General features: G+C 41.3%; 1 protein-coding gene across 3 annotated transcripts in view; it reads right to left on the bottom strand.

Moving 5' to 3' along the window:
• Window positions 1–1027: 1027 nt before the first annotated feature.
• The window catches only part of LOC121672801 (inactive ubiquitin carboxyl-terminal hydrolase 54-like), a 30888-nt gene continuing 21601 nt past the window's right edge, over window positions 1028–10314 (bottom strand). For 2 of the 3 annotated variants that reach the window (XM_042045680.1, XM_042045681.1), the window contains 5 exons: window positions 8561–10014; window positions 6094–6212; window positions 4821–4961; window positions 3161–3347; window positions 1028–2441 (listed from right to left, as the gene is read on the bottom strand). In XM_042045680.1, coding sequence (XP_041901614.1) covers window positions 1783–2441; window positions 3161–3347; window positions 4821–4961; window positions 6094–6212; window positions 8561–10014 — 2560 coding nt within the window. In that variant the 3' untranslated portion in view covers window positions 1028–1782. The remainder of the gene's footprint in view (window positions 2442–3160; window positions 3348–4820; window positions 4962–6093; window positions 6213–8560; window positions 10015–10314) is intronic. The other variant, XM_042045682.1, reaches the window with a different exon arrangement.

Raw genomic sequence — 10314 nt, 5'->3', positions numbered from 1 at the left:
GACACTAACAATTCCATGTCTATTGGGAAACCTGAATCAAACAGTTGTTTCAAGTAAAATATAAACTCCATTTGTTTATACTTAGAAAATTAGTACTATTGAAAGTTTCACATTATGAGGTTGCCAAAACCTTTATGTAAGAAAGTCAAAAGTCATGAGGGGTTTTTTTGGAATAGACGGGTGGGAGAACAGAGTGCTTTTTTCTGGTAACCACTACTAGTGGGGCAGCTAAGTACAAAGAAGTGTGGAACATAATCCAAAATGTAAAATGTAGTTACAGGAGACTGCAACAATAACAGAAACAATAGTGAGTATTTAGAAACAAGAAACTGACAAATTACACTAACTGAAATGAATGAGAATCAATCTCAGGCTAAACAGCAACAACTGATGGAATTCCATCAAGCCCTGAGCTGCAAAGCATGAAATGAGAGCGAAGCCCCTCGGGTCAGAGAGCGTAGGTTACGAGGAGCACTGTGAATTAACAGGGCAGGGCAGGGCAGGGCAGCCCTTCCACCAGCACTGGCACTGCCACAGCTCCAGCTCTGCTCCAAGCAGAATCATGGACCAGGACAAGCATGGAACAGAATCCCCATGCTTCTGAACACCTCATAACCACCACACCTGAAAGTGTCTGCAGGAGCAAGAGTGCAAGTGTGATTAAAATGACACTTCTCACCCCACCAATCATTTCTAATGATTTTTCTGTATATCTGCATACACTACCATCTTGCATAGATGTAGTATTCCTTAAAACAAGATGTCAGTCTCAAAATACTTTTCAAAGGACATTAAATTATTGTCCATTATGAGGTGAAATTTAAGTGCCGAGTAGTAATGAAACACCTCAAGTCCTGAATCAAAATTAGGCATATCCTCCAATCTAACTCTTTATTACATAAACTTTGTTAATGAACTAAAATGAACAACTTACTCGTGTTTGTTCACGTGTAAGAAAATGAATCAGAAGTTCCCAGCCAACTGAAGAGTAAAACTAAACAGAAAAGAAAGATCAAACACAGTCAGGTAAACAGAACTATTTTCATAGATTTATTTGAAAAATACTTACAAAAGCAAGTATGTTTGACACTAAAATAGTTAAACTTATTCTGTGTTTACATTGGTGTAGCTAAGCGTGCAGCATTAACAGTCTTTTCTGTTTGAAGCATTGTTAGTTTGCTAAAGTGGGGAAAATTGGGGTTTACTAATGAACAATATCTCCCTGTCACTTCCTCTGCAGCAACTACAGCTGTGATCTCTGTATGAGATCTCAGAACACTGAAAACTGTTTGCTTTACTAACTGCCACCTGCCAAGTGCAGATTTACTGGAACCTGGAAGGTGGGTCAGTAGGACCCCTAGGAAGGAACAGGAGAGAGGAAGGAGAAGAAAACAAAAGGATTGGTTTCTTTATGTGAAGAATTTACCAAAGCTACATTTCATGAAAAAGAGTCCTTAAAAATGTCCTTTTGTTAGTTGCCATCTTCCTCCAAAACGTGTGCACACTTCAGAACTTACCCGTAAGCCAATTACCATTCCTATAGCACTTGTTTGCTAGGAGAGGCCAGGACTAGAATAGCTAAGATTCCCCATCCAGACAGCAGTTCAGTAGTGTCAGAAACAAAATACAGTGCAATTAGTTTCCACATACTGTATAGCTACATTTTAAGACAACTGGCACAGATACTGATTGAAAGAGTTTCCTGTCTCCATGCAATCCACACTCTGGCAATAACCATAGTTCACAGAGTGGTGTACTGGGGCACATGAAGTGGACGGGATCTCACCAGCCATTGTTTTGCATGGTGCCAGTAGCTGCTGCTGCTCGAGCCAGCATATTTCTGTGTGCCTCGGAAGCAGAAGAAAAAGTCCCATCCATCACATGCATTGGCAGCATTCGCCTTCTGCCAGGCTGAGGGGTGTAGCTGTTCTCTCGCCAGTCTTCTTCTGGAGGCATATCAACTCTCCTTGGACCCGGGGCCTTAACACAAGAGGGGGGCACAGGGCAACCTTGAGAAGCACCGGGATCCCAAGAAGGCTCACGTGGTATTCTTAAAGTGCTGTAGTCTGTGCTGGCTGGTAGTCTGCAACCGATGGTGTGAGATTCATGCATGTGATGTTGTGAAGGCTGCTGGAGGAAGCCTTCCTGTAAACTCTTGCCTGGCTGGCCAGCATGTTTCCCCCAGAGCATTGTTCGCTTATCTGGTAAAGTGGCTGTTTGCCTGGCAGAGTAACTTGTGTTCAGCAAATGGCCAGAGACACTTGATGCTCCACCTCCTAAATGCAAATTAACACGAGGCTTTTGCCCCTGGGAGAGGGTGCCTTTGGGTACACAAGGGAGACTCCCATAGCTCAGTGCCACACCTGGGTAGTCTTCACCTTGGAAAGCTTCACCCCTGTCAGGCACAACCAGAAGTTTCTGGATGATGTTCTTCTGATCTCCTGAAATAAATTTTAAAAAAAGGTTTGCTTAGTTATAATTTTTGTTTCATTCTCTCTGAACTTCCAGCTGTGGTCAGCAGGTGACAGAAGAACAATGAAATCACTAGTACATCCAGTTACTGGCTGACATGCAATTCTGAATAAAAGCTAGCTGTACCTTTTCCAGCATTCATTTTCCTCACTGCATTTCCTCTCTTTATCCTACTGCAGCTGCTGTCACAGATTTCAGATTTCTTTACTAGCCCCTTGTTTCATCATAGAGGAGCCCAACAAAGTATTTCAAGGCTGGTAGATCAAACTGGTTTTGATGCTGTCACAGGGAAAGTAATTCTCATGCAGGAAGTAGTTATTTCTACTGGCACATGGGTGATTTGTGGGAATGAGTAACTTGTGGAAGTACTCTCATACATGGCAACAAGGTGGTGGGTCTTACTGCTACTTTTACATTAAAGAAAATAACTCACAAAAATATTGATATGATTTTATATAAAGCCATCATAAAGTTTCCACAAAGGTTATGGGCTTTGGTTATGCACATTTAGCACAGAACCACAGGAAAACTCCAAAGGGGAGAGAAGAAGAAATGTGGTTTGTTCTTCCAGACTTCTGGAGGAATTCAGGCAGATGGTAAACTCCATTATGAAAGACAAGAACTGAGGAGCTGTACTTCAGCAATATTTCTGATCACGAAGAAGGATGAAAAGTCCTGTGATTATTACCTGACAGTTTACGTGCCTTGCCCACCATGCTGGGCATCAGTACATCATGGGGTGGGTGCTGCACCTGGTTTGGGTTGTGCTGGGGATCAAAGGGAAATACAGGAGGATCATGGGGGAAAGGAAGGGAAGTGGAGCTGGAAGAACGGTGGCTGGTGTCCACTGGCATTTTCCTCGTATTTGGTGCTTCCTTTTATAAAATGAGAAAGGAGAAGAACAGAACATAAAATGATGAGTAAACACAGAGTTGGGTTGAAACAAGCAAAGGTGGTGTTGATCCAAGGAAGAAAGGGATGAGTCACTGGAACAAAAACATGCATCTGTACGTGAAAAAGACAGACAAAAACTGCATCAATCCAGTAAGGCTTTTACTGAAGTGGTGGGCTACTTAAGATCGTTAGACTGGAATTATACCAGAAAAAAAAAGCCAAAACAAACACAAACCGCTCCTGGAGGTTTGGCTGACAAACCGAATACACAAAACAACGTCAGGCCAGTCAGCACTGAAAATGGTACGCTACACAAGCCATGAAACAGAGTATTGCTGATTTTTCCTTTCTATTTTCTAGAAGGCTTTACTGAAAGCTCTGATTTCAGACTATGAACAGATTTACCTGTCACAGCTGAAGTATTTATCTGTGTTATACCTTTTCCCTCTATTAGAAGATACCTACCCCAGAAAGCAGGAATCAATAACAAACCATCACAGACTTGAGCCCAGTGCCTAACTCGAAGAGTAGTAACAGACAACCATCCCATTGGCTGCTTGTGTTGTGGAGATAAAAACATTAGCTGAGAGAGCAGCTCTTGGGCAGCTAAAGGTCTTTAATTGCTTCTGCCAGCACTTCCAGGTATGTGTCAGAGCCCTTAACTAAAGCACACTGAGGAGCAAACTCTTCAAAGTTGACATATACTTAGTTTATGGTACACAGCAGAGAGATGCAATTGGACTGACCTGTCTAAATAACTGATTCTGCAACTAAGACTCTTCTATACCTATTACACAGCTGGTTTCAAATAAAAGTTTAAGTACAGTGTGCAAAAAATTCAGTCCAAGCCAAAACTTGACATTATATGTTGCTAAACATTGGTACTGTTTTTCTGACACGTTTAAATTGCATCTAAGACTACTTAACAGAGAGGACAAAGAAAAGATCAATTTCCTTACTTTTAGTTATTTTCTGTATTTAACTGTCTGCATGTTATGCACCAAGTCTTGAACTGACTCCCCTTTAATGTTTACTTTTACTCTCTAAAAATGCTACTTGCTTAATAAACTCACAAGAGAGCAGAAACTTTCATTTTGGTACTGGTGGGTTTTTTTGTTTTTAATTATAGGTGTATGAGAAGCTTTCTTGAAAGTAAGTCAACTGAAAAAAAAATGTTTATACTGGTTGTTTCTGCATACTAGCAAGTAATGTAGCTGACACGCCTACCAGCAGCAGCAGCCACTACTCTGCAATGACATGAGGAAAATGGCTTTGTTACTTATACAAAAGTTCATTCTTCTTCCAAAGAGAGAACAAAAAAGACAGGCTTTTATCATGGCTTATTATTGAGTTGTCTTCTGTCTCATTTGTTAACTACTAAATGCAGACAGAGAAAACAGCAACCCTACACACAGATGATAGTTCATTGGAAAGCTGCACATCATTCTACTTACAAAACTGTGAGAAGAGACCAAGGTCTCTTCTCTGTTTGAGACAACTGTCCCACTGAGACTGCGAGCAATGCGACGGAAATTCTCTGCACTGTATATTTCCTCCTCTTCTGGTTCCCTGCTATGTTCTCTGGTATATGTGACCTGCAAACAACATCACATATTTCAGACAAGGTTCTTCATAATATCAATTTTGTACAATAATTACAGGGAACAGATGAAGAGAAATATAATGGAGCATACTTCAGTGATATTTAGTGATCTTTTCTTTCTTGAAATCCTTCACTCAGGTACTGCTTTGAAAACTTAAGATAAATGGGTCTGTTTGGATCTGCTGATTAAAAATATTATTCCTTATAGTTTTTCTTCCATTAGTAAATATACACAGATTGATTTGTCTAAATGAGAGTCGTTCTTTTATAAGTGTCTAAAGCCAGGACAAAATGTCTTTAGTGGGACCGATCTACCTGAAGGACTGACTGCTGCTACAGGCACCACTGCCCCTGGAGAGATAATCATGGCTACAGCTGACAGTCATCTTATGATAAAGTACTACTGTCTTCTCATACCAAAAAAAAAAAAAAAAAAATCTAGGATTATTTGATGAATGCTGGAAGCTGGCTAATCTTATTCTAGCAAGGGAAATGTTTATTCCATCTTTCCTTTCCTTTGTTCCATAGAGGAACAGACTTGGAACTCCCTTTAACAAGTACAGAGATACTACAGGAAATGTCATTTCCCCTTGAAAATACTTTCACGTCTTCACATACAGGCATTGATATGTAACTGCCAGTTATTTAAACAGTGTCTTCCCAGGAAAAAAAGAAAAAGAATGTTCTCCCACTCTGAGGTGACTAACTATGAACTGTAGCAAATACCAAATTATCACCCACCTTAAAAATATGTAGTGACAGTGAAAAAAAATGAAACTTGTGCCCCTGCACATGGTAAAATTAAGAAGCAGTTATCATCAGTTGTGATGCAAGGGAATTCATGTCACTAAGTTCAAAGAGGCTAGATCTTAAAGTTTTCAACGGTGTGTTCCTCCAAGCCAGGATTTAGATCATTTGACTGCACGTAAGCTGCACGTAGCATGAGTCACTCATATTTTAGTTAGTTAATCCTGTGCTAGACTGCACTTGAAATTCTCTCTAATATTAATATCAACGACCCCAGTACCTTTTTCATAATGTGTTTCACTTATCCCACTGTAAATTCTTTCTTGCACAGGCCGAGCCCTTCCCCCACTAGTATATCTTAAGTAACAAAATGTCACCTTGGAGACAGAAGAGACAGTGGATCCACACAGACTGCGCTCGATCTCTGCTGTTGGGGTTTTCGACAGACCCATGCCAGCTGTAGCAGGCAGCTTCCTCACACTCAGGTTCACAGAGACTGGGAAGGAAAACACTATGATTAAATTCAACACCTGATTGCATGTTATGACACATTTCTGACTATCTTAGGTCTGACTCCAGCAAAGACAGAGGGACTATACACACAGAACAAGAAGTCAGAGACCCTTGGAACATTAATATATCAGCTAACACCCAACATTTCAAGGGGAGACAGTCTATCAGGATACTATGCCTACTTCCCTGGCCCTTCTGCAGGCTTCAGGGGAGCAGTTAATTGAACTATTTAAGATTTAAATGATTTAACTGCACACCAAGACTTGCCTGATACAGAGGTGAGATTGTTTAGAGGGCTCAAAGAGACAGAAAATCAGCCACTAGAAGGAAGTTACCTAATGTAACTTGGGCTAAACAAGTCAGCCTCAGGCTCCCCACACATTCACCTGCTCCTTCCCATTCAATGCTAGTTTCTCAGCCATTTGTTGTGCTGGTTAAATAGTTAAAGGTGTTATTTTTAACTAGGATTGCTACAATTACTTCACTTCAGTGCAATCCCCATCCATCAATTACAGTCCTAAAATTTCTCATGGAATAGACAGATCAATGTCCTAATTAAACTGGTCACAGGGAGTTCCTCTATAAAGGAAGAAAGGTGATATGCTGATAACAACACCTTTTCTGCATTGAGGTGGTTGCATTCAGAGAAACAAGTCTTGGCTTTAACTCTGCTGTAAAGTCCCTCTAATGAAACAGAGGCATTTTCACCATGATTCAGAATGCAAAGATCTGACAAAACCAGTTGATAATGGGTCAAAGTTTCAACAGCATTTGCAAATGAATAGGTAATACAAGTTAAAAGAAAGAAAGAGCAGTCCTAGACCTAACTCAGGTGATTTTCATCCAGTTCATCACAGTAGATGCACTGGTTCAAACTTTTCAGTTTTACACAGAATTTGCAGAACTTAGGAAGAAAAACCAGAAAGTTACAGCAAATGAGAAGATCTCAAATATAAACTTCACTTGAGAAGAGTATCTGTATCCCACATCCCTCATACATGTGGTGGGAAAATACACAAGAAAGTCAGCCTAAGAAATGAGTCATTTGATGACAGAACTCTGAAACTCCAGCCAATACTAAAGCAACTGGGCTTTATCCTGGTAGATTTCCAGAAAGAACTTCCAAAATCAGTTGGAACATGTAAGACCTTCTGATTCAAGCCCATGCAAGAAAGTATCTGCAAAGTTCTGAGATCAGATCCTGCCTAACTCTGAAAGCAAACCAAAAGGACAACAAATGGTAAATGGCCACATTTCGATGTCTTAACTGGTCTGTGAGTGGACTGCAAGACATGAGAGTTCAGAGAAAACTCAAGCTGTTGAACAGAAACCCATTCAAGACTTTATGGCAGTACTCACTCTGATCACAGCCAGGTCTGACATTGTTAGGAGTGATGGAGGTTCCACCTCCATGGGTGCAGGGCAGGGGAAAACCTGTCTTGTGTATGCATTGCAATATATATATATATATATATATCATATGTGTATAGCTATAGCTGTGTCACTTTGGTACCCATCCAATTTCAGGCTGCCTTATATTTAACCAGAAAATTCATCGCTTTAATGCTATGACACAGATTATAAAGAAATTTCCTTCACTTGTGAAGCAGAGAAACAAGGTTGCCCTATCTCAGGCAGGAGATTAGATCAGCTTAAGTGGAACCGGACTGCTGTCATGAGACTCCAGTTGAATGTCTCCAGCAACAGCTGGATGTCCTCACTGACAGAATCTGTTCATTTTCTTTCAGCACCAACTAATCCACAAAGTCTCATGGATCTTAGTGCAGTTCATGTACCCTCAGCGCTGCTTTCACAAGTAATTTTCCAGAACTTAAAGCAGGTAGTCCTTAGCAAAACTCTCAGATCTGGAAACACTTTTAAAAGTTATTCCCCTCAACCAGTTACAGACTAAATTCTCAATTACAATACAATCAGTAAAAATTCACCAATGTGGAGAATATTAACATCAGGCATAGAAAGAGTTTAATAAATTCCAGAGGTGATGTAAGACTTTCAAACAGCAAAATTCATTAGCCTGACATAAGCAGCTAGCTCCCTCCTTGAAAACAGGATCAACTATTTCTATGTTACTCTTAACAGATGTTGCTCTCCTTTTGCCAAGATCAACAGCTACTCTGCAGCCACCCCAGGCAGTGCTATCACACTGCTTTCTCTAGTTAGCTGGAATGTTTTCAGAGTCTACAACCTGAATTTTTCTGCATCTGTGCACAAATTAATGCCCGTTTAACTAAATCGACTGGAAAATGCATCTTCACCTATATTGGAGTACATAGGCAGGTCAACCAAGAAAAATAACTGCATCATTCTTACCTGATTGGTCAAATGGATACCTAGCACTGTCCTGTCTTCCCAAGAAAGGCCTAGTGGCCTGAGATGCCTGCAGACTAGTCTGATAGAGGGATTCCAGTTCTGAGAGCTCCTGTTCTGTGTCTTGATTCCACTGTGGATGCAGATGTACTGGGATCCTGCTCAAGTCATCTCCAACTGCTCTCTGATCAGAAAGGAGTGGACTCCTCCCAGGTACAGGAAGCCATTCAGTATTCTTATTAGCCTTCTGAGAACTGTAATACCTAGTAACATCATTCACCCAATGGTCCACAGGCATAGAGGCAACCATGCTACTAGCAGCTCCATCATCCACCTCTTTCATTCCTCCATCATGACAGTGCCTTTCCACATAGGGTGCAGGGTCTGCTATAGTCTGTCCACCTCTTCTACACAGTTCTTCACTGTGAGAACAAAAACTCATAGAAGCAACATGTTGGGCACTAAAACCCTTCAAAGAAACTACCCCGTCCCTAATATCCACAGCTGAGTGTAATTTTTCAGAAGACTGGTTTTTGTTTTCTTGGTTTTGATGGAGTAGCTGTCCGTAACCAGAAGATGAACGGCTGATGAAAGATTTTTGTGTTAACTTTGGAGACTTCTCATCCTGACACACTGCAGTAATCCAGTCTTTTTCATGAGTACCTTTTCTCTGGGAGACTGCATGCATTTTCTGAAACTGCTCTGCCAAGGAGCGAACATGTCCCTTTGTACTAAAAGCCTCAGATTTACAACCGTCTGCTGTGCCATATTCACCCTGTGAGGGTAATAACATCTCCTGGCTGTTTGCTCTGGAGTACTTATTTTTCTGCAAAGGATCCGAGGAGCACTGCTGTGTAGGGGATGAAGTTGCAGAGGTCACTGCATGATAGGCCCCTAAATGATCAACGCTGGGCCGCACGGGAGAGCTTGCAAGTTTGGAACAAGGACTGTGCTGGCTGTCCCTTTCAGGAGATGCAGCTTGTGGTGGATGTGGACAGGGAAACAGTGTAGGCAAAGACACAGAGTTTATTGTGTTAGCCTTGGATTTGAAGTGAGGTGTGAGAATAGGCATTATGTTATGAACCTCTTCTAACCTGCTGCTACTGCAGCAATCCCTATAGTCTTTTGGCCCTGTGGCTGTCGTGTCAGCAAATTCCCCACTATTGTGGGCATCATTCTCAGTTCTTGCAGACCTCTCTGTCAACCCTTGCCTATAGGGAAAAGAGGGAACTTGGTCATGAAAATCAGCAGAAGCAGACTGGAAGTTTGGAGAGATCCTGTTGGATGGACTGCTTTCAGAGGGGGGCAAGGAGGAAGACTCTGGATATAATGATGAGTGCAATTCATGGCAGGAAGCAGGTGGGTGGAAGAAAGAACTGGACCCAAATTCCACTTCTTTGTTGGGTTCCAGTGGTAGCTCCTGGCTCAGCAGTACTTGGAGCGGGCCAGTCTGTTCACTAAAACACACAGAAGAGTAAATGATTAGCAGTAGCCATTGCTTACGTTTATTCCTAGGGTACAGACCTTGCACGAGGTGACATACAGCTCAACACACTTTGCTCACTGTATTCTGATGAAGACTTTACATTAATTCACTAGAGACATACATGCTAGTCCTTTGCTTCTAACTTTGTTTTCCTACTCTAACTGAATCCATTTCATACTTTTAAGAGTATTTTGCAATTTACAATTGCAATTTACAATTAGGCTCTATATGAAGTATTCTTGTACAGCACCACAGGCATTTCAATCAGCAG

Source organism: Corvus kubaryi, unplaced genomic scaffold (assembly GCF_017639235.1).
Source record: "Corvus kubaryi isolate FWS band 111438036 unplaced genomic scaffold, C.kubaryi_AGA036_p1.0 64972, whole genome shotgun sequence".
NCBI lineage: Eukaryota > Metazoa > Chordata > Aves > Passeriformes > Corvidae > Corvus > Corvus kubaryi.
Note: the sequence above shows the minus strand (reverse complement) of the source record. Positions and strands in the feature narration are given on the sequence as shown.